This window comes from Lutzomyia longipalpis, chromosome 3, assembly GCF_024334085.1.
Source record: "Lutzomyia longipalpis isolate SR_M1_2022 chromosome 3, ASM2433408v1".
Taxonomy (NCBI): domain Eukaryota; kingdom Metazoa; phylum Arthropoda; class Insecta; order Diptera; family Psychodidae; genus Lutzomyia; species Lutzomyia longipalpis.
In genome coordinates, this window is record NC_074709.1 from 10,032,340 (window position 1) to 10,057,296 (window position 24,957).

At 31.9% G+C, this 24,957-nt stretch overlaps 4 protein-coding genes across 5 annotated transcripts in view; 2 read left to right on the forward strand and 2 right to left on the reverse strand.

Annotated features, from left to right (window-relative positions):
* LOC129791909 (uncharacterized) lies at positions 1–21,933 on the forward strand. 2 transcript variants are annotated; one of them, XR_008750749.1, is made up of 3 exons: positions 41–1,224; positions 7,643–8,199; positions 19,257–21,933. XR_008750749.1 is itself a non-coding variant. In XM_055830529.1 (2 exons), the coding sequence occupies exons 1-2, from the start codon at positions 156–158 to the stop codon at positions 7,915–7,917; spliced, it is 1,344 nt and encodes a 447-aa protein (XP_055686504.1). In that variant the 5' UTR covers positions 1–155; the 3' UTR covers positions 7,918–8,699. The 2 variants fall into 2 exon arrangements, 1 of the variants encoding a protein (XP_055686504.1); XM_055830529.1 differs by lacking the exon at positions 19,257–21,933 and having other exon boundaries at positions 1–1,224; positions 7,643–8,699.
* On the reverse strand, positions 10,879–13,963 carry LOC129791929 (uncharacterized). Its single transcript, XM_055830596.1, has 3 exons — positions 12,611–13,963; positions 11,719–12,186; positions 10,879–11,634 (listed from the first exon to the last, which is right to left on the reverse strand). Exons 1-3 carry the CDS (start codon positions 12,750–12,752, stop codon positions 11,072–11,074), a joined length of 1,173 nt encoding a protein of 390 aa, XP_055686571.1. The 5' UTR covers positions 12,753–13,963; the 3' UTR covers positions 10,879–11,071.
* Positions 14,092–17,470, forward strand: LOC129791845 (uncharacterized). The gene is made up of 2 exons (XM_055830425.1): positions 14,092–14,561; positions 14,631–17,470. Exons 1-2 carry the CDS (start codon positions 14,375–14,377, stop codon positions 16,400–16,402), a joined length of 1,959 nt encoding a protein of 652 aa, XP_055686400.1. The 5' UTR covers positions 14,092–14,374; the 3' UTR covers positions 16,403–17,470.
* LOC129791944 (E3 ubiquitin-protein ligase NRDP1) overlaps positions 19,715–24,957 on the reverse strand; it is a 9,486-nt gene continuing 4,243 nt past the window's right edge. The window contains exons 4-5 of the mRNA XM_055830623.1: positions 22,743–22,908; positions 19,715–22,254 (exon numbers count right to left, since the gene is read on the reverse strand). Of these exons, the coding sequence (XP_055686598.1) occupies positions 22,151–22,254; positions 22,743–22,908 (270 nt within the window). The 3' untranslated portion in view covers positions 19,715–22,150. The remainder of the gene's footprint in view (positions 22,255–22,742; positions 22,909–24,957) is intronic.

The window sequence follows — 24,957 nt, forward strand, 5'->3', positions numbered from 1 at the left end:
AAGAGAATCAATGTGTTGTGACATGCCCCCTGGATGGGGTTTGACAGTTTGTTTTCTTTTTGACAGCAAAAAAAAAGTTCGGTGAAATTATTAAAAAAATATAAAATAAACAAATAAGGAAAGGGGGAAACTAATGAAAGGAAGAAAAAGGGAGGATGGAAAAGGACAGTGAGGAAAAGAAAGCAGCGTGGACGGAGGCGGACATGACGGCGGCGTTGGATGCAATTCGCGAGGAGCAAATGAATCTTGTGAAAGCGAGCGTCCAATTTGGCATTCCGGCCTCGACGCTGTGGCAGCGGGCAACGCGACTGGGTATCCCGGTGCCGAAGAATGGTGTAAAGACCAAGACGTCCAATAAGGATGGGCTGGCGGAGGCGGTGGTGTTGCTGAAAAATGGGGAGATTTCCGTGAATAAGGCGAGTAAAGTGTTTGGAATTCCGCCGTCGACGCTGTACAAGATTGCCAAGAGGGAGAAAATACAGCTGTCGCCGCCATTCAACACGTCCGCCACGTCCTGGACGCAGGACACCCTCGCCACGGCAATGGACGCCATCCGGAATGGGCACATGTCGGTTCACATGGCGAGCACAAAGTTCAAAATACCGTCCGGCACGCTGTATGGGCGCTGCAAGCGCGAGGGGCTGGAACTATCGCGCACCAGCCCGGCTCAGTGGTCACCCAAGGACCTCAAGGAGGCACTCGATGCCATCCGATCGGGGCAAATGTCGATAAATCAGGCGTCGGAGCACTTTAAAATCTCCTACAGCGCCCTGTACAAGCGGGTCAAGCCAAATCTCGCGCGTCACGAAGGTCACACCGGTGGGTATGAGGGTGAGCGCGCCGACACAAGTAGTGCACTCACGGAAACATCGGAATCCTCCACGGAGGTGACGGAGAATGCGGCGGCTGGTGGTGGGTGCGATGACGTGCGCAAAGGCAATAGGATTATCGAGCAGAATGGGTGCTTCATCACGGTATTGGATCCGTGCCACGTGGAAGAGAAACCAATGCCCGTTGTACCCATGGAGCATCACCACCATCACCAGCACATGGATGTACCGCATCAAGCTGCCGACAATCGCCACGACGGTGGCTACAGGGTCAACGGGAGTCCCATTGGGATGGGCTACTTGGACTTTGCGCCGGAACCACCCGCTCCAAGTGCCATCCCCGTCACGGGATACCTTGACTACTCTGCCCCAGAACCCAAATACAGCACAAGTGGTGAGCAACAGTTCGTTATCATGCACATACTATTCAATCAAATTATCTCCTTCCCCCTCTTTTTTACCCCTTTTTGTCGCGCCCCCAAAATCTTACTCCAGATCTCTCTTATTTTCCTTTCAAAGATTAAAAAGAAATAAAAAAACAATTCCAAAAAAACTCCAATTGGAGTTTTTTTTTTTAAATGGAAAATCTCATAAAAAAATTATATTATATCATAATTCCCTCAATTTTCCCACACACATGCACACCACAACAGACCGTGTGCGCTCAATTGCATGGTGTAAGCAGTAATTTCTAAAATTGGGAAATTCTTTTGCCAGTTTCTTTGCAAAATTCGTCAGCGCCTTTGGTGGAAATTCTTCCACCTCTTGCAAATTCTAAAGAACCACAGCCGTGCTATATAGGTTGTCCCACAAAATTACCTTATTTCTCGTTAATTTATTGCTCTTTCCAATAGGAACAAGTGAAAGTCTGTGCTTATCTTATCACCTTCACAGTGATTGAGGGGTTATTTTTTGTTGTTCAACTACATATTTGGGAGATAAAAGAAATTTTTTTAAAAGGTTCTCCTGAAATGCTTAAAAATTCAATGGAAATTTTTAAAGGGAATGAAAGGAATTCTCGGAAAAAGAATTACTAGAAGATTTATTGGTTAAATCTTCTAAACCAAATATTTATTTTAAAAAATCAGTAAAATCATTTTGATAAATATTCTTTGCTTGATTGGATTGAAAATTGATTATTTTGGTAACTTAGAAAGCTGGGAAATGTTCAAGAAAAGTACCTTAAAATTGAGAAAAATTTCAAGAATTTATTCCTTATTTAATCCTCTAATACATTTTAATTTGGGTTTAAATAAAAAAATGTACTGGTAAGCTGACCAAGCTTACGAGAGCTATGTTTCTTTCAGTGTACCAATTTTGTGAGAGCAAATTAGAACGCGAATTTGTTTAAATACATGCAAAATCGGGAAAAGTTGAAAAGTCATCCCCCAAGAAATCTTTAAAATGCCATATCTCGGGAACGGCTCCATAGATTTTCGAGTTTGAGCTATCGTTGGAAAGGTCTTAACCTCAACTATAATATATTAAAATATGAAGTAAATCGATAATGGCATTTTCGAAATATTCGAGTTCGAAATTTTCGAAAATTTTGATTTTGACTTTAGCGCCTCTCGCGGCCATTTCTCGAAGTTGCAATGTTCTAGACATTTGTAGGGCTTCACGAAACCTTTCATTTGCACTTGAGTTGATCAAAATCCGACTTGTAGAACCCGAGATATGACATGCCAACTTTGGAAGGCTATATCTCGAGAACGGCGACATAGATTTTCTTCATTTTTGGCATGGAGCTAGATAATATGGTCAGCTATAACATATCAAAAAATGAAGCAAATCGATAATGGCGTTTTCGAGATATTCATCGAAAACTAATCAAAAATTTTGTTTTTGATTTTTGGCCCCCTAGCGGTCACTTTTGAAACTTCGGATGTTCTAGAGAGTTGTAGGGTTTGTTGAGATCTTTCATTTGACCCTGGGTTGATCAAAATCGGTCAAGCCGTTTTCGAGTTATGGTCGATTTTCGATGAAAAATTGTGGCGGCCATATTGACTAAACGGCTTAACCGATTTTCGAAAATGAGGCATCGTTGGAAAGCTCTTGATGGCCCCTACAACATATAAAAATTTCAGCCCTCTAGCTGTAATAGGGGCTGAGATATAGGCAAAACAAAATTTTGAGGTTATTCAAAATGGCGGACGGGGGGGTGGGGGGTAAAATTTGACATCATAATCGGATGTCTTCCAGTCGATATTTAAACTTTGCCGTTTACCGCAAGTCTCTATCTATCACCGTTCTCTCGCAATTTAGCGTTGTACTCCGGCCGGACGGCCGGACGGCCGGAAAAAAAATTTTTTGGCGCATACGTTTTTTGGAATGTGGGGACCCTAATTCGTGCTCATCCCAAGTTTGAGCCCGATCTGACGACTTTCGATTTTGCTCGGTACACAAAAGCTGTGTCTGAAAGAAACACAGCTAAAAATATTTTGCTGAGAAATAAATCAGGAGACGTCATTATTCGAACCTAAGCCCTTTAGATTCTGATGTTGCTTTTATTACACTAAAAATAAAGAAAAGGGCGAGAAATTTGTTATAAAACAATACATAAACTAACTTTTATATCTTTGAAAACCTTTTAAAAAAAGTAAAATTATTGCTAAGAAAAAGTTTATTTGCTTAAATAAATCTCGGGGAAATCATCTAAACGGATGGAACCCGTTATAAAATTAAATAAAAAATTAAATAAATCTTTAATGTTTTATACAGATTAAACTGTTCAAAAAACAAAAGTAATTCCCTGACAAAATTAGCGTAAAATTAAATTGATTGTTGTAAAAAGTTTAAAACAATTTTTTAATTAGAATCATTAAACGGCTGAACCGATTTAAGGCAGAAAAAATGTCTTTCGTGGGACTCGAACCTACGTTTCTTTGATACAATTAAAGTTACATGGGATGCACCTAGAACCTCTCAGCTATCTAGGGTTTTTTTTGTGAAGTTAAAAGTTTTAATTACAAAGAATATTTCAAAATTATACTTAAGGAACTTTGACAGTTTTCTGTAAACATAAACATAATTTGTCAATCTGGGACAACCAAGGAGGGTTTATCCGGATGAAATTATTTGGATCTTCGTAAACATTTGGATTATTCGCCAGGGAAATTCAAATATAAGTCTACTAATTGTAAGCCTAAAATCGATAAATTAAAGTAAAAAAAAACACATTTAAATCAAACCGAAAAGTAGTAAATTCAACCAAAAAAAGAGTAAATTTAAGCCGATAAATATTTGGTTTTAACAAAACTTAAAAAAAAATCATTAAAGCCTAAAAAAAGAGGACTAAATTCAAACAGAAAAATAGTAAATTAAACCCAAAAAAGACTAAATTCAAACCAAAAAGTTCTAAATACGTTTTTGGTTTCTTTTTTTTCGGTTTTGAGTTACCTATTCGGTTTTTAGCAAAAGATATTCATGTAAAGTCAAATATTAAGTTCTTAGGAAATATTTGGATGATTCGCTTTAAAAGCCAAAATATTCGCCAGATAAACACCCCTTGGGGACAACTTTGTAGAATATTATTATTTTATTATTACGGGTTCCATCCGTTTAGATGATTTCCCCGAACTTTGTAGAATAAAAACCACAAACATACCCCCTATTACGCTACAATAGTAAGAAGTTTATTAAAACATTTCTTCTTTCTTCGTTTCATTCACAAAATGAAAACTTTTCTTCTCATTTTTTTTCAATCAACAAAATATTAAAACGAACAACGTGAGCTTATAGTTTTTTATGCAAAACTACTCAATATACATTTACCTTGATAGATTCGTGGAACTCTCTTTGGATTGATATGTTGCAAATACATAAGAGAGAGAATTTTCTTTTTTTTTTTTCACATTTTAATGAAAAGAAAAGTTCTTCCCCTCAAAACATTGTATTGAAGCGGGCAAAGTTTTGCATTTGGATGATTTCAGTTCTTCTCAAATAAATCGATAGAATCATCTGGAACGAATAATTTTCTAAAACAGTTTTTAGTTTCTCTTGATCAGTGAAGCTGAAAGTTGAACTTTCAGCCAATTACTGTGCGCGCGTTTTTTTTTTTGTGGCACGACACTGTAGGGTGAGTGATGGTGGGATATTCTTTCTATCCTATTATGTACTTCTCTCTTCCAGACGAAGAGCTCTTTTATCTTTCTTTTTTTTTCATTTCTTGTCCTTGCAAAAAAAGGAAGTTAGCTTTACTCCCGTAATGAGTTACTTCCCCCACACACACCAAAATGTGATCTCTATCAGTACGGAAGTATTCTTTGGGGGATTTTTTTTTGCACAAGAAAAGAATTTTTTAATTCTCCGAATGAATTAAAAAAAATTACAGAATATTCTTAAAAATTTTATTATATTTTATCATCAAATATCACGTGATTTGAGACTAACTTTCCAAAAGAAATGAAAAAATATCTCAAAGCAGCAACACTGCTCTGAGTATGAGGGATAAATTCTAAAATGCTTATCGACTCGTTGTTATCTACACCATGAATGGGGAGTCGATGTTGCATGATCTGTGCTGCCATGAGAGTGAGATATTTTAATTTAATACAAATTATAAGGTTTGCTGTATACAACACCACGTAATATAATAAAGTACAACCCGTAAATACAAGTGTAATTTGCAACAAAGTATCATTAATAATTGTAATTTTAAAAGATTCTGCGTTGCTTATAGGATACAAAATATTATATTGATGGAATTTAAATTGATCCATTCATCAAAGCCCTTTATATAATTCTTTATGAGTTTAGTGTCTCATATTGTGGGGAAATTGTGAATTTTTTTTATAGCTGTAATTACCATATTTTCGTGTTTTATATTTAGATTTTTGAAAAAAAAAAGAATTGAGGGCAAGTTAAGCTCGAAATTAAAAACATTCTATAGAATTTATTCTTCGTATTAAAATTTTCTTTGAATTAAATTAGGGTCACATTCCAATCTTATTTAGATTTCTAGTAGAAAGATTAGCATCTCAACACTCATGATTTATAAATTTTTAACACGTTCATCGATGATGATTTCCATACATATTTTTACTAAAATCAGTTCAATAGATTTTTAAAAACGAAAGTCAAGAAAGAACTTTTCTGAAAAAAAAAGATAGCGTGATTCCTAAAAAAAAATTAATTCATAGATGGTCTGAAATGGATTTAGAATTTTAGTTTAATTCTCCTTTAAAGAATATTTTAAAAATCGCTTGAGCCGTTAAAACTTAAAAACCGATCAAGCCGTTTTAGTAAAATATCTCCTTAAGCAGTTAAAGGTTAAGAAAAATTAATTTTGAGCGGCTAAAACCAGGTCAAAAAAATCTGAGCAGTTGAAAGCTAATACGAATTGAGCAGCAACCAAATTTTAGCACTATCGTAGCTTGGGTCTCTGCACTGTAGACGCTATATAGGGACTGTGGGCAACTCCCCCAGTAACCTCAACTCTCAGCATCATGACTAAACTGTGTTGGTGGAGCTACGACGGCTACAATTAATGACTAAAATCGCGATTCTGCTGCTGATTTTTACTTTAAAATTTTAAGTTTTTAAATTTATTTTTCTTTTCCGAAATGTCGCTGGAAAGAATAAAATCAGGGGAACGTAGCCCAATTCAAACCTCTTAAGGTTTTTTTTTTAATCCGCTATTTTTTAAAACTGATCAAACTTTAAATATAGAAAGTTATGGGAGTTAAAAGAGCATTAAATGGGCTTTAACACTTGGAGGACGGAGGTTTCTAACCCTTTAAAATTTTGACCTTCATTTTCGCTCAAAAGAATATATTTTTCCAAGTTTTCTTTCGACGATATGTTCAATAGATTTTAATTCTGTGGCGATTGAAAAAACTCGATTTGGCCACTTTGGCCAGAAAAATCCTCCAAGGGTTAATATTTTTTCATTCATTTCATTTCATTTATTTTCCTTTAACTCGGGTTGCGTCTGCCGCCGTCTTACCACTACCAGCCTCTCCAGGAAAACGGCAGAAAACCTGGTTCTTTGACTGTATGTGTCAATCAATGTTTTACAAAATTAATATTAACAATATGTTCACAGTACAGCCTAAATGTTTTCGAGAGAAAATTCTCACTATGTATGGTGGGGAGGAAAAGGGAAAGTAGGGCAGACTCCGAGGAAAGGTAAGCGACAACAGGTCCAAGGACACGCTTCGTTGTCGCTGAGTTCATTCAATAAACAATTTAAAAATATAAATAACAATAATTTAATAGAGAACAAAGAAATCTATTATCAATATCACAAAATCTTACGTTACGTTATCTTACGTTAAAATGGTACCGAAAAGAATATTGCTTTATGCAAACCTTTGGAGGTCCGAATTGGACCACGTTCCCCTAATAAAAATTATTTCCTTAAGATGATTTTAATTTAAAATATTTTGTTTTTGAAAGCTCTCTAATGTAATTTTCCATAATATATGTTCTTCATTCTTATTATTCATTTATCTTGCCCCACTCCTCCCTTTTAGATGTTCACGTGTATAAGAAATCCACCGATGATGGTTGATTAAGAATTCAATCTTGTGTATTGTAAGTTAATTGAAAATTTCCCAACAGCAAAACGTTACAGTTTGTTTTACATGAATTTCTCTGACCTCGAAAGTCACAATATCGGAATGCAAAATCACAATGTCTCTCGGGTGGTTGGATTCTTTGTTGTAGCCCACACTCCTGTGGATTCTTTTTTTTCTTTGGAAACTTTGTGGTAAAATCTCCTTTCCAGGAATCCCAAAATCTCCCTCTTGAACCATAAAACAATCTTTTTAAATGGATGATTTATTATTAAATGAGGCATTTTCTTTTAGCTGCATATCCTTATCCGTCAAATGGATACGGAAACTTGAGACCACTGGATCCAATGGAGGGTGTACCACAAATTCACAATCATCATCAACTTCCTCAGTATGTCCAGCAGCAGCATCCTGGCATGCAACCCATGGGGACGCCCATGCATCACCAGATGCCGCAAATGAGAGCTTACACGGAACCAGTGGATTATCTCAAAATGTCACATGACACACTTCCGCCGCATCAAGTTCCGGCCGAACACAGCGATGTGAACACCTTCAATCACCTCTAGTGTGTGTGCGTGTGTGTGTGGGTGCGTTTTAACCCCAATGCGACGTCAGGGCCGTTTTTTCTTAGGACAGCGTGCGGATATATTTACATTTTTGGCAAAATATTGCGCCAAAATCAAAATGAAACAAGTAACCACCACCACCCCCCAGTTCATCACCCCCCAGCACCGACTTTTCTTCTCGAACCCCCCTCACGGAAAACTTCACAACAACAACAACAACATGGACAAAAACCTTTTCGCGCAGCAACCAAAGGGAGGCGGAAGACGGTACAAATTTCAACTGTAAGTAGCAAAAAAAAAACAACAAAACTTTTTTAAGACATCCCCCCTTACCCTCCCACCCCAAACAAAGGTGATGGAGGGAAAAAAATGGAAAATTTTTATCCTCCTTCCGAGAGAGAGAGAGAAAAGGAACGAAAAAAAAGAAAACTCTTAATACCATCCCAAAAAAAAACAGACTGATTTTTTTCTTACGTTCCCTCATTCAGAGAGCAAACAAAAAAAATATAAATAAATAAAATGAAAGAAAAAAGCGCTCTTTTGCGCCATTTCATTCATTTTACAATGCTTTTCGTATCAAATCAAAATATTCTTGAAGAGATTTTTTGAACAATAATGTACAAGACAATTTTTTACAACAAAATACAATAGACATGTTTGAAAAAATTAATATACCTCCAGTAATAAGTAAAAAAAAAAACTTTTTTACAATATAAAAAATAAAACAAAAAAAATAAATAAATTTTTCTTTTTACAACCAAAATAAATATAGCCAGAACAAAGCAATTTAGACAAATTTGAAAAAGGAAAAAAAATAGATAAAAACTACCCATGAAGAAGCCCAGGAAGTGCGCAAAGTTGATTTATCCTTTTGGAATGTGAAGCATTTTTCTTGTTTCAAGAAGGGAAAGTATTTGGGATTAGTCGGTTACATTGGCTATTAAATGAAATTAAAGTTTGACTTTGGGGTCAATTCTGCCAAAAATCTTTTATTGCATTTGGAGAGTTGAAAGATTTTATGTATTCTGTGTAAAATATTTCAAGAATTTGACAGTCTTTTTCTCCTTTTAGTTGTGTAATAAAAAGAAAAATTCTTATCCAAAATTATTTTAGAAATTATTAATGGATTCTTGGAAGAATAAATCTTTTGTTTATTTATTTATAGTACGACAAGAGTAAGATTTTAAAATATGAACTTACAAAATCTTGAAACTTTGAAGTTGAAAGAAAAGATTTTTGACAGAATCGAACTATTTTAAAGACATTTTATTATATTTTACTTTATTGGGGTAGATTCTGATACAAATCTTTTCTTTTCTTACAATTGAAAAGTTGTTGTAAGATTTTGACAGATGAGTATTTTTAAATCATTCTATTGTCGTTTTAGAAAAGAAAAACAAAGAATTTGTTGTTCAGGAAAATAGTCAGAAAGATCTCTAAAGAGGCATGGAAAAGTAATTTTTCTTCAAAAATCTAATAAAATATAGAAAGAAAATGTCAAAATCTTAAAAGATTTTTCCCAGAATACCAAAAATCTTATAACTGACGAATTGTTAGAAAAGAAAAGATTTTTATCTGACAAGGGAAGGTTACCCAAGGAGCACGCCGGCGACTCTAGCCATTTTGGATAACCATACAGCTATCCATATGGTGTCAACTCACGGAGTGTGCCACGACTGAAGTACAATTTCTAATATTTTGAAGAATTAAAAATATTTGGCAATTTTTTTTGATTAGTTTTAGTTAATATATGATGGAACAGATGTATTCAGAGCAAAATAATTGTAAATTAGCTAAAATTAACAAAATCAGTCGTGATCAGTCTGCTCCACGCCTCAATTTTGGTGCCAACACAGAGTCGTAGCTACGCCTGAATTTTGGTTCCAACAAAAATCGGAGTTTACGCCTTAATTTTGGTGCCAACACAAAGTCGTGGCTACGCCTAAATTTTGGTACCAACACAGAGTCGTAGCTATGCCTCAATTTTGGTACCAACACAGAGTCGTGGCTACGCGTGAATTTTGGTTCCAACAAAAATCGGAGCTTACGCATCAGTTTTGGTGCCAACACAGAGTCGTGGCTACGCGTGACTTTTGGTACCAAAAAATTTCAGAGTCTTCGGCTCACTTTTGGTTCCAAAAGAGACGCGTGGCGCGCCTCTGTTTTGGGTTCATTTTTTTTTATACCATTTCATTATTAAAAAAATGATTTATAAATTAATTTAATGTGGTGTAAAAACACTTTTTATACCTTCTTGTGTAGGATTTTTTTTCTAGAAAATTTAAGCTATGTTATGGATTTTTTTTAAAATAAAACTTAAAAAAATTTATAATTGAAAAATAAAATTTTTAACATAACCTATTTTGAGGATACATCCGGGAATGACCTCCGGAAAAAAATGTGAATGTAAACAAACAAAGTTCTTTATAAAAATTCGTGTTTTGACATAAAATATACCATATATATATTTTTAAATAAACGCCAAAGTATTATATATAGCGCTTTGTAACATATTTAGTTATCTACATGGGCTTAAAAATTTATTTAATAACCATTTCGGTGAAAAAAATAATTTTTTTGACATGTGGCTTAGATTATTTTGCAATGTGTTTCTGTACAGTACAAAGTGAGGAACTTTTGGGATTGTTTGTACCAAAGGAATATTTTTTTGTTATAAAAGTTAAAATTTTTAAATGAATTTTACAAAACAAACTGAAAGGTTTAAAAAAACAGATTTTTTTTAATCATTGCAAAATGTTTAGTAATCTCTTCATAACATGAAAAGTTTATTTTTAGCATAAGAAAAGTAAAAATGCTTTTGTACAACTGCACAAGGGTTATCGCACCTTGCCTCACAAGCGCAATAAAAAAGTAGACGATATCCCTATGTAGAAGTTATGATTCTTTTGGGGGTTAACGATTATCAAAACATATAAGTAAAGTAAAAAAAACACATTGTTTTAATTAATTTATTCATCTCCAAAAATATCGACAATGTTACAAGATGAAATTTATTTATTTTATTTTTTAAACCTTATGACCTAGTTTTTTCAATTCACAAAGCATTAGCATTTCTTTGACGAAATGGTTCTATATTTTTTCAACCTTACAAAGATCCAATAATCTTTTTTTTGTTTTTGTCTTCTGATAAATTCTATTTTTTCTTATTATTCCTCTCAACTCTCTCGAAGCTGTATTTTAAAAATCTCTTAAAATATTCGTAATTAAGGTGAATCGTGTATGCTTTGTCTGCATTATTGACAATTTGGTAGAATGTGTCGAATACATTTTTTAAGCTGGAGAAATTCTGTTTTCTGTTATTCTTTGATTTACCACTCCAAGAAAAAGAAGTAAAAATACAACGATCAAACATATCGTCCACTAATTTGTAGACGATCTTTTTGTACTTTCCTTCTCCTGTGGCCCCATGAATCTTGCCAAATTCTTCAATTACGTTTTCTTTGAAATCATTCTCATTTAGCTTTTCTTCAAGAGCACATAGATCTTTAGAGCTTTTGATGGGAAAGTATGTCTTTCTAACGCATTCTGTTACTTTTTTCTGCTGCTTGTTTCCAGAAGAGTCTCTCAAAAGAATAGTAGTCACATGATCCAACTTAGTTTCAATTCTAGCCTGTCCCTTTGTTAGATTTGCAATGGCCAAAATTATGTCGTTCGCGTTTTTGACACTGATTTCTTCCTTATCGCTGAAGCTAAACGCTGCAAAATGTATTAATGTTATTCATATATACATTGATTCAAACAAAATTAAATTTTTTTGATTAATAACAAGAAATAGCTTACAAGACACTGGTGAGTTTTGTGCCTTCGGAGATGTATCCGTGCTGTCAGAAGAATATTCTGCGTGTGAATCTCTTGATACCAAATTAATGCGATTGTGGTCTTCTGTGTCGCAGTCTTGAAGATTCCCATTCACACTAAACTGCGATTTCTGCGACAGTTTCGACTGTTTTGCTCTATGTTCCACTGAGTCGTGTGCTTCATCTTCCGGTGATTTTCTTTTTAGCGACTTCTTTGCCGAAACAATAGAGGTGCTAGAATTTTCTGAAACTGCTGAGGCTGCGATGTTACGTATAGACGAATCGAAGTTTTTTTGTATAAAGGATTTTTTCTGATCAGTGTGTCTCGTCAAAACATCTTCCTCATTTTCAGTTTCGACTTTGCATAGCATTTTTTCGAGATGTAGGGCTTCATCCCACGTAGTAATGCCATGTTTTTTAATCTCACAATTAAGCTTTTCCCATGTTTCCTCTGTAATTCAAAAAAAATTATAAGAATAGGAATTAAAGAAAAAAAACTTACAATTAATGTAAACTATTTTAAATGTCTTCCATAAAAATATATATGTAGGTATAATATAGAGCACTGAAAATTTATTTTTTAGAATTTACGATAAGAAATAGGTATACGAATTAGGCAATCTGAAGAAAAAAATATTCTATTGGTTTTTTGTCGTATCAATTTTTTTTATTAATTAATGTGCTATAAATTTTTTTCAAAAAAAATCATTCATACTATAAAATTTGATAAACAAATAATTCTTTCGGTATTTTTCACTTTTTGTAATGGAATTCTAAAAAAGCAACGTTTTTTTATATAATATAAAATTCCTTCTCAAAAAATTATGCGCATTTTGATACGTTTCATTCATATATTCCCTATGAGATTTACTTACCTGGAACCGCCTGTTTCCTCCTTAACTTTCTCAAATTTCTGTTATCTCGCGGCCAATAAAGATGTCCATCTTTCACCCAAATAGATGGTATGGCCACAATAGCTGGTCCATTTTTCTCAATTGTTTTAACAATAGAGTACATTTTAAATATATATATATATATATCGAAAAGTCACAATTTTTGTCAATTCGTTTGTTTATGAAATACTTTTGCACACTTGAAAAATTCACAAAAAGCACTTTTTAGGCTTATATAGAAAACTTATACTTTGATAGCCAACTTAAAAAAACACTTTGGCACGAAAGAAAAAAAAAACAGTAGTTTCGTATGACATGTATCCTTCAAACACCAGAATTGAACTAACATGAAGGAAAGCCTTTTTTCAATTTATATAGAAGTACTTGTATGCAGAAAGTAGGGTACATAATGATCAATCTGCAATAGGAAAGAATTATTCTTAAAAGGGATCAGACTACTTATGTTGCTTAATTTGGGTGAAAGAAATTATCTCTGTCTATTCACTTTGTCTGAAACATGTATTCTTGGATTTTGGGCCTGAATGTATTTCTTCTAATTAATGAATATTTTGTGAAAGAAATGTTTTAAGATTTTCTAGGAACGGTTATATGAATTAATAGTGATTACTTTTCTTTCCAAAACTAATCATTCCTTTTCCTTTAAATTGCAAGAATTTATGCTCTTAGGAGATATACATATATTTTTCACAAAATTTTTCAGGTACATATATACAGTTCAGACAGTTCGAGTTTAAATTTTATGAGTTGTTGGAATCTAGATTGTGAAAATAATTATTTAAAAATATAATTCATAAATACAATACGAAAAAAGAATCAAGGATTTGTTTGAGTCCACATCAAAAGAATTCACACTCACGACTCTCACCTCTTTCATTTAAGCTAATAAATAATGCCCAAATCTGGTGCCCGTCGAAAAGAATTATCCTACTGAGCACCCATATATTAAATTATCTTACGGAAAAACCCATCACTAAGCAAGGTTCCAAAATTCCAAAAATATAATGATTTAAAAAGTCCTACCTAAGGTCGTAAATTTATATTCTCAGAAATGGTCAGTTTGGTGATTTAATGACTGGTATTTCCAAACCCCTTAACAAACCCGATTTGCTGTTGCATGTTAGTTCTAGATGTTTGGTTTTTTTTTCAATTATGTGCCTATGTACTTTTATTTTATGGTTGCACCTGAAATATTTCAGTTGTTTTGTCTCGTTTATATCTATACAGTACCTGTTTCTAATTTTTTTCTAAGAAGGTATATGGATTAACAAAAGTGTGAAATATGACAGTTCTGCATATTTGCCTATTACAGGGAAAACTATGGTAACTACAGTGGGACCCCAGTACAATGACTACTCGGTTGAACTACTGTCGCACATTAAAAATAATGAGTATGAATAGTACATCCGAGTGGTCGTTGTACTGGGGTCCCACTGTATATAATAAGTAGATACTACATAATATATTACGAAAAAGAAACACTGTACATAAACATAGACGCTTTTTCAACATTCAGACAAAACTGTCCCTTAAAAATTGACACAGTTGTACATGATTTGTCCTCCGTATAAGACCTCTTCGAAATACGTATGAACAAAACGTTTTGGAATAGCGTCATATTAAAAAAAAAACTTAGCTAATAAAGCTTTTAAGTAAAAAATTTATTTAAAAAGAAAGTGTTCATTACAGTGTGACTATTTTTGATTACTATTACTAAGCAAAATTACAATGGACAAAAGAGAATTTAAATATTCCTCATCATTTTATTACCGTGTTGCAAAGGCTTCTAATGAATATTGTGCTCTTTCTCAACGTACACATCACATTTCTAGTGATGTAATTAATGAAATTCCATCATCTATAGATGAACATCATCTAGATAATCCTGATTCTACGTATATCGAGAATTGGATAGGTAATTGATAATTACATATACACTTTTTTACATACTGCTTCAGATTACACCGTAAAAAATATTTTTCAGACTTGATTGAAAGTGATTCTGACGATTCAGAAACTTATGAGGATGGTGAGGATGAACACAATAATGAAGATTCATTTCAAGATCAACTGGCTGGCTGGATTATTACAAATGGTATTACACATGCCGCTTCTAATCAATTACTTAAACTCTTGAAAACAAAAGAATGCTTAAAAAATTTGCCATCGGATGTAAGGACGATTGTGAAAACACCAAGAAATGTACGCATTGAAAAAATGGGATCTGGAGAGTTTTGGTATAATTCAATAGAATCCACGCTAATTTCACATTTTAAAACTTTGGCTGAAGATACAACAATTTCTTTACAATTTCACATCGATGGATTGCAGTTTGCAAAAAGTACTAAGACCCATTTCTGGCCAGTACTATTTAGGATAATTGAAAAACCTAAAATAGAACCCCAGGTAGCCGCAATATACTGTGGTGAAAGTAAACCAGAAAGCGTACACCATTACCTTAATTACTTTGTGGGTGAAATGAACAATCTTGTGACGAATGGAATCATCATTAATACACACAAATTGAATGTTACAATTCATAGTTTCGTGTGTGATTCTCCTGCACGATCATTTGTTAAGGGAATAGTGTACTTTAATCACTATTCCGGATGTAGTAAATGTACGGTTAGTGGATCATTTTTTGATTGCATGGTATTCACACGAATAGATGCAGTCAAACGAGACGATTCTAGTTTTCGTTCAAGAAGAGAACCAGAGCACCATAAAACCACATCACCATTGGAAAATTTACCTATAGACATGGTGGAACATTTTCCAGTTTCTGATAATCTTCACCTCTTTGATCTGGGTATTATGAAGCGTCAACTAGAAGGATGGACCACCGGAAAATTTAATTATAGGACAAAATGGTCAAATGCACAAATTACTGAAATATGTCAGCTCTTAAAATTTGCGAATGAGAGTAGACCTATTGAACTTCATCGACAAATTAGGACTTTAAGATATCTTTCAATATGGAAAGGAACAGAATATCGTACATTTCTTTTGTACCTGGGAATTGTTATTCTAAAAGATTTTCTTAAGCCAAATGTTTACTACCATTTCAGTTTGCTATTTTGTGCCTATTCCATATATTCAGCTAGATATTATCAAAAATACAGAGATATTGCACATGAATTAATTGAAGAATATGTAAAATCCTATTCTTATTTTTACGGACCATCTTCAGTCGTGAGCAATGTGCATAATTTAATTCACGTAATAGACGACGTACGTCTTTTTGGAGAACTGGAAAATATAAGTACTTATCCGTTTGAAAGTTACTTAGGAATATTTAAAAAATTGGTTAGATCTGGCAACAGACCTCTAGCTCAGGTAGCTAAAAGATTTTGTGAAATAAGTACATACAAAAATAAAAAAAAGGAGGAAACAAAAAATTATCCAATATTAACACGTGAGGGATTAGGCGTTACTTTTGAATTAGAAAAAGGCTTTACTCTAAAAAATGACCATAAAAACAAATGGTTTTTGTCAGCTGAAAATGAAATAGTAGAAATGATAAATGTAAATTATTTTAACGATGAATTAAAAATAGTTGGAGACAAACTCGTAGACAAGGCAAACAGTTTTTTTACAAACCCAATTGATTCTTCATTTTTAAATATTTATTCTGTTGAAAATATTAATAAGAAATCGAGAAAGCATTATAGACTTGAAGATGTGAAATGTAAACTGTTTCAACAAAATTATAGAAGTATGAATGTATTTTTGCCAATATTACACACACTTAAATAATTTTTCTATTTTTTTTTTATTATTCGTGTTGGATAAATTGTATTATTGTTGGATTTCTGATAATTTGCAGTAACCAATTTACATATTTCTAGAATCTAGCTTGACAAAAAAAAATATTCGGGACAGAAATAAAATATCTTATGCAGTATTATTATCTTCAGATTTGCAGAGTAGGCAGAGAACTTACGTATTAAAAAAATGTAACTAATTGTGAGGCAACCAGGAACATTATTGTGAGAAAAAAAATCTTCAAAAATAAAAACAGCAATAAAATGAAAATTTTGGGATAAAATTAACTCAAGGCACTCTAAGTTTAAGAAAAGACTTAAAATATTCTCTTCTTCTCAGACCATTTTGCAATGTATTGATTTTCCTAAATCTTGGAATGCCTTTTTTGTCTTACTATATCCTCTACTATTCCTTTTGCATAAAAAATATATACATATTACAAAAGATATATCACTTATTTAATTTTTGACTGATTACAATAGCTGTTCATACGGATTTTTGTGGAGCAAATGCGTTAGCAACATAAAAAATTCTCTCATGTGTTGAAGAAAATTGTACTGAAATGCAACGCTTTTTCATGTATTCGACGAATGGTTGTCTTTTTGAGGGTACTTTTAGCTACACGTGGCATGGATATTTTATAAAATTTTATTTATTGAAAACTAAAGCTTTTTATGCCATTTTAATAATGTTTCTAGCATAAGAAACATAATGCAATGCTGTATTAAATAAGCATAATGATGTGGGTATAATTTCAATTTTTTTTAATTTTCTAATTTTTCAAAGAAATATTAATTTTTATGAAATGAGAGGGCCATTTATGGCTCTTCTAATTAATATACTACTTAAAAATCAATCTCGCATATGTTTTTCACGCGTGAAAACGCGTGAATTTTTCTTGGTGAATATTATTGCCAAGACGAGGTATTTTTGCCGAAGTACATCTCCATGAAATTTGGCCATTTGCCTCCCGGTGAGGCAAAATAGAAAAGGGAACACTATCGTAAAAGGAGAACATTAGGTAGGGAAAATAATGTGTTTGTGAGAAAGAAAGATAGAAAAAAAATAAGTGGCTTGAAATTTTTACCAAATATTCTTTACAATGTATAAAAACCCTGTGTTAAGGGTTTTTTTCTACAGATCCGTAGTTTAATAGTTATAATTAATTAAATTTTCCCATATAAAATTCATTTCGGGAGAGCAAAGCGCTCGACAGAAACGCAAGAGAGAGAACTGCGCGCGCGTCTGTGTGAGTGAATAGTGGTAGAGTAGCGATCGCACGGGCAAAGAACTGCTTACCACTATTCACTCACACAGACGCGCGCGCAGTTCTCTCTCTTGCGTTTCTGTCGAGCGCTTTGCTCTCCCGAAATGAATTTATATGGGAAAATTTAATTAATTATAACTATTAAACTACGGATCTGTAGAAAAAAACCCTTAACACAGGGTTTCTATACATTGTAAAGAATATTTGGTGAAAATTTCAAGCCATTCCATGCTCTTAAATGTATAACCTTCCCTTGTGAATCTAACCTCATTGTCTAAACATTTTGTTAAATCTGACGGAAGATTTTTAACGTTTTTATAATTTTTTTATATGACAAAATATTTTCAAATTCGTGAAGACTTGAGAAAAATCTCCAGAAAAAAAAACAATAAGACGTTGGAAGAAATTAAGAAGTTAGTCACAATCGTGACGTCATTGTTTACATTTTTGAGTAAATTTTTGCTGATTTCTCTCAGCTAATTCTAATAGAAAACAAGAATTCTCTTTGGAGATTTATTTCTCTTTTTTTTTTAAATTCTCTAAAAAGAAAAGAATTTTAATTCTATCTAATGAGGTTATGACTCATATATTGGTGAATAAATTCCTTTTTGGCAGTGAAAATTCACATTGGAACTCATATTTCTTGATTTTATTTTTCTGTGTGCAATACCAGTTCATAAGAAAACCCCAGTTTAGAAAATAAAATCAACAATTAAAATAATTTTTGATTGTATTTATGAATATCAAGATGAAATTTATTTATTTAATTATATATTGTATTTTAATCTCATCAGGTGCTTAGAGAAGATGAATTTTTGCATTTCAAAGAAAACTCTAAATAATCACAAAGGAGTTTATTCATTTTAATGCTTTTCCTATATTATTGTATATGGAAATATTTTACACAGAATCATAAAATGTTAAAGAAAAATCAAAAATATTATCTTTTAAGATTAATTTGGAGAGATTTTCACAAAAAAAAAACATTAATCATGCCCAATATTTGAAACATTTTTCAGGGCTTCATTTAATTGTCTTTTATTTTTTAAATGAATTGTTCTGTTGTTTTCAAAATAAAAGATTATTATTCGAAGCACCTGAAAGTTTTATAATTTAGTTTTTAAATTACTCGTGATAAATGAGATGCAATTGGGGCGTGGTTTAGGGAGGTTTTTGGTAAATATTTCTAAGGTTCTTTTTTTATAACCGATACTTTCGTGTAAAATGGAGATTTTTTTTTGGCTTTTCTTGAATATTTTTTCATTCTGTATTCACGAGATTTTGCTCGATTATTAAATATAAAGTGAACTGATCTCATGAGAAAGATTAAAAATGAATAAACTCCTTCAAAACTAACCCAGATAGGTAGAAGAACGCCAAAAAACTGAAAATAAATCAAAATAAAAAATTAACGAGGAAATTGCTTCATAAACTCAACTTACTACTTCTCCTGGATTTTCTCGGTGCGATTTTCCATTTTCAAATATCACATTTTTATACAAAAAAATATATAATTTGTATCGTATATCGTGTCTCTTTTAAATCCCTCTTTGTTTTAATTTTTTAATGAACTTTTAGGACGACAAAAAATACCAAAAAAAAATGAACAATCACCTTTAGAAGAAAAAAAATTTTCCACAATTTTCACAAACACAGAAAATATTTAAGAAAACAAACAAAAAATTAGACACTTTTATGAAAAAAGAAAACAAACATTAAACACTCACAACAAAAACACTTTCTTAAACAACACAACACACACACTTTTATTATTATTAAAAGAAAAAAATTAATTCTAGAAAAAAAAAGATGAATATTGAGTAGAAGAGTTAAAAACATGAGGTTTTTACGTATAAATGTCACTTAACAAGTAAAATATTAATTACATTTTTATAGCACTTAATGAAAGAAGAAAAAAATTCATTGGCGAGGCATCAAGTTTTATGAGTTGATATTTTTTTCTACAAAAAAATTCATTTTAAAAAGAAAAAATCATCCACGACAAAATAGAAAAAAAGAATTAAAACACTTTTACGTGATTTTTCGTATTTGTATTTTTTTGTTCTTCAAACTATTGATTTATTGGCGTATTTTTAGTGGAAAAGGGGAGCATAAATTGACAATTTAATCCCCCTTCTCTTATTGAAAAAGATAAAAATTAAAAAAAAAAACATTACATTTCTATTACAAAAATTAAAAAAGAAAAATATTACATTAGATAATATTTTAGATGATTTAAAAAAATTAAATCAATCATTTATATTTTTTTTCTTGTCTGGAAAACATCTTTTTGCGATTTTTCTAATTTTTATTTTTAATGCTATGAAGGAGAAGTGAAAGAAAGTTTAGAAAATCAAAAGAGAAAAATAACAAAACAAAAAAATACGAGAATCTCGTTTTTTTATTTAAAAAAAAAACAAAAATAAAAGGAAAAATTTCGATGGTTGAAGCAAAAAACAAAAAAAAAATATTATCATGTATAGAAAAGAGAAAAAAAATTGAAAATATAGTGAAAAAATTTCTTTAGTAAACAAAAAAATGAAGTAATTGTGTCATGTGTGCAATAATTGTCACTTAAATTTTGTTTCTTCAACTTAATCTGATTTTTTATTACATTTTTATTGTGTTTTATTTTGCAAATCTTATAGGTTACAGAGAACTTATTATATCAAGGGAACATTGTAAATTAAAGGAAGATTTGAATGAGTTTTAATTTTTTTTTAATAATTCTTTAAGAGGTGCAACGCGTGACAAAAGTTCTTTCCTACAAAACTCATAATTTAGTGTAGTCTGTTTAAATTAACATTGCACTGTAGCTCCACTCCGCGAATTGGAGCCAATGGAAGTCTCTAACCGAATTTATCAGCCAATTAGAAAGCTCTACGTCATTGATTCTTCTTCTTATTAATTTACATTTCATTTTATAATTAATTGTTTGTAATTATTGTTGATTTGAATAGTTCATTGAGAAAATAATTAAATGATCTTGTAATAGAAAATTTAATTTTTAAGAGAGAAAATGACTAGGAGAAACTTAGAGAGAGATAGAGAGAGAAACCGTGTACGCTTATTGGCTAGGCACGCAAACAGACTCTCTTTCTCACTCTATTCGTGTTTCTTCTCATCTTTTTGCTCTCTTAAAAATTTAATTTTCTACGTTAAGCAATTCAATTAATTTAATGTACTAAACAATGAGTCCTAAAGGAGAAAACACCCTAAAATGCAAAATCTATAATCCAATCTTAAAAAAAAATATTAAATAATATTAAAACTCATTCCAAGCCATTTAATTTGCAATGTTCCCTTGAGAGAGAGAAAAACAGAAGAATTACTTGGAAGCAAAAATGAGAAAACAATCTTTGTTTGTTTTTTTTCTTTTAACTAAAGCCTCAACTACATTTTTTATAGTAATCAAATTTTTAATAATTTCAATTGCGTTATTTTATTATCATCTCTTAGCTTCTATAATACCTTTTAAATGAGAAAAAAATAATACCACTATTATGCTCTAGTTATTACATTTTAATATTAAAAAAAAAGAAGGAGAAGATGAGGAAGAGAAATTATTCATTATTAAATTTATTAGCAAAAAAAAAGTGAAAACTTAAACGTTAAATCACAAAAATAATTCTTGTTGCATTTTTTCTTCATTTTTTAAATTCTTTTTAGAATTTTTAAAATTCCTTCCCCCCTAAAAAATAAATTTTCTCTTTGCAAAATCAAAATTTTTAATAAACTTAAACAATTTGTTTTTCTTTGCTATTGATCTTTTTATCTCATTTTTAGAGTTAAAAAAAAATTTATATAAATATATCTATTATAATAAATCAAAAGTATTTTTTTCCTCTCTTTATTTTGACTTCTGTTACACGTTTTTATTCTTATTATACAATTTAAACAAAAAAAAATGAAATGAGAAATGAGAAGAGAAAAAAATATTGAAATACAAAAAAAATCTATGAAAAAAATGAAAATAAAAAAACTGAAAAATTAGCGTAATTAAAAATAAGCCTATAGATTAAATGTGAAGAAATATTATTATTATATATTATATAAAAATTATGAAAGAAATAAAGGAATGCATTTCAATGGATTTTACACAAAAAAAAAAAACAATAAAGAGAGACAGCATTTCTTTCTTTCGCTGGCCTTTTTTTGGGCTTATAAAAAATATTATTTAAAAAAAAAACTAAAGCAGCTGAGAGATCTACAACATTGCACGTTGTGAGGGTCAAAAAGAGAATCGAGAACCACATTATTGAAAAAAAAAAAAATAACGTCAAAGCGTTGCTATTTTTTTAGTAGGTCAATTCTCTCTTCCCTCCAACACACATATGAGATTTTTTTGTGTTCTGCTTCGTTCACATTTTTGTCATTCTAAAAAAAAATCGCCACTCCATATACAATTTTTTTAAACTTAATTTCATATTTTTTTCTTTTCTTTTTTTTTGTAAACTTCACTTCCTTCCCAATTACTCAATACCATGTGCGAAAATCATCACAAGTCCGGGCTCCACCATTACGTCTTCGGCCATGTGTGCGTTATCACAACTTAAAACAAGAACAGCTTGCTTTCCTGTAAAAGATACCCCCCCCCCCCACCCAAAAGAGAGTAAGAAAGAGAAAAAAAACAAATTTAATTGCGCCTTCGTTTTCCTTTTCTTCAAATCACAAATTTACTTTAAAAAAAATCCCCTTATCAAGTTTTTTTTTCTATATGTTGATTGACTTTTAGCAAGAAGGAGGGTTCCATTGATAAATACGTAAAATGAATACAAAACATTTTGAAGCAAATATGTACATATCGCAAATGAAAAAAAAAAAGAATGAGAAGAAAAAGCTTGTTATATAGTTTGTAACAATGCACAATCGCGAGCAATTGTGAGGGGAGGTGGGAGGCGGGAAGAAAATGGGGAGAGAGAGAGAAAAAAGCAAACTGAGAAAAAAATCAATGTGGGTGGGAAAAAGTAGAGGGCACCTCTCTTACTCTCCCACACCGAGAGAATGAGAGAAAGCAAAGAAATTGAAAGAAGAGAAGAAAAAAAAATACAAAACAGAACAAACCTGGAATTCTTCGACAGACATAATTATCGTAGATTCGACGGTTATTCTGTCGCGTCTCGAGAGAACTCAAGCCCCGTGGCCATCGTCTTTCATGGCAATTCTCCATGAGATCATCAATTATATGCGGTGGACATCCGGATTCCGACAGGGCTCTCTTGATCATCAGCTGCGTCAAAGAAAAAAAAGGGGAAGCAAACATCTTATTCATTTTTTTGTTGTTCATCAAACGGAAGGGGAGTTGTGATGAAAGAAGTAAAAGCGAGAAAGAAAACCATGCATGTGAGCAATTTAAATGGGCAGACTCTTGAATCTGGGCAACGCCATTTGATTATTATAAAATTATAACGAAAGAGAACTGCTCTTGTATCACAGATTTGTACAAGAAATAGTGAAGCAGTTTTTGGCTTTTTTTTTGTAATGAAATAGCCAAAGATATTCAAGGGGTATTTATCTGAATGAAAATCTTCGAATTATTCATCAAAATTCGGATGATCCACAAAAATTCGTCAAGATTAGGATTGTTTTTCAAGAAGATTAGAAATAATCGTTAAGATTCGGATTTTTTTGTTAACACTTGGAGGACTTCACTGATGGTACTTGATACCAATCTTAACCTTAAAATCGTCTTCTCGATGAATTTAGCATCTATATGTAGGAAAGTTCAATTAAGATTTCAGATAACAGAAAGAAAATCGCGTGAAAAGTCTTTTCTTTGGAAGATAATTGAGGTTAAAGTCAGAATCCAACGCGGAGGATCAAATTGGTAGTAATTACCAGTCAAAATCCCATACATTTTAGCCATTGTTTTGAGGTTATTTTTCCTCATATTTCCCGTATTTCCCAAATAAAGTACTCTTGTTCACTTTTCCTCGGAGAAAATCATTAATACGGACTAATTTTATTGCCGGAAGTGACTAAAAAGTTACTTGAAGAATCAAAGCTTGTGATGATTTAGGCGCAATAATAAATTATGTAAAATTGTAGCTAAAAAAGTCGTTTGAATTGGCAATTTTGCATCGATTCTACGCATTTTTTTTCAGTAAGGATTTTCTCATTTAAATATTTAGTAATTCGGTGTAGGAATGCTTGAAGGAGATCAAGAATTAGTGAAACTTTCCATCCTCGATCAATAAACTGATTAATAATTAATTATTGAGCATATTTTATCAACTGGTACTTATTACCAATTTGATCCTCCGCGTTGTGCCAAATGTTGGGTCCTCCAAGTGTTAAAAAAGATTCATATTATTCGTTAAAATTCGGATGATTTGTAAAGATTCAAGCTTTTTGCCAAAATTGGGATTATTCGTTAAGTTTCGGATTATTCATCGAGATTCAGATTTTACTTGTCAATAAGATTTGAACAATTTGTCAAGATTAAGATTATTCGTCAAGACTCGGATAATTCGTTAAATTACTTTTCAAGAAAATTCGTTAAGATTCGATTATTCCCTAAAATTCGGATAATTCGCAAAAATTCGACATGAATCGGATTATTTGACGAGATTCGGATTAATTATCAACAGAGGATTTAAAAAAAAATTGTCAAGATTAGAATGATTCGCAAAATAATCAAAATATTCAACAGATACACACCCCTTGAAGATGTTTATTTATTATGAAAACTTGAGGACTTTTATAAATTTTTAGTCAATTTGAAACATGAACAAAAAAAAACTTTCTTGCGTTTTTATTTTACAAAATAATTTTTTTTATTTCATGTTTTTTTAATATTTTGAGTAACTTGTTCTTAAAGAATTCATTATAAATATTCGTTAATTTTAATGAAAAAAAGTAGAATTTAATAGGTACTTAAAACTTTTTAAGAGATGGATTCTGCCAAAAAACTTTTTGGTTTCTTATAATTCGTTATAAGATTTTGACAATTATTATTTTTAAATCGTTCTTTTATCGTGTTTCAGAAGAAAAAAAACAAGATATTACTATATTAAAATTGATTAGAAAGTTTCTAAAATAATTATGAAAATATTGTTACGCCCGGAAAATTAAGTTGTGAAAGCCCCACGAAAATCACCGACAACAAATACCCGCAAAGGCGCACTCGTGCCCCTAAGCGGGAGATACTCGGCAAGCGACACGAAAGAACACCGAGAATTGCGCTCGGGAGTTGATCGGCGAGAGTCGCACGCGAGAGATACGAAAGAGCACCGAGAGTGGCCGAGCATGCAGCGTGGGTTATAAATACCGCTGCGCT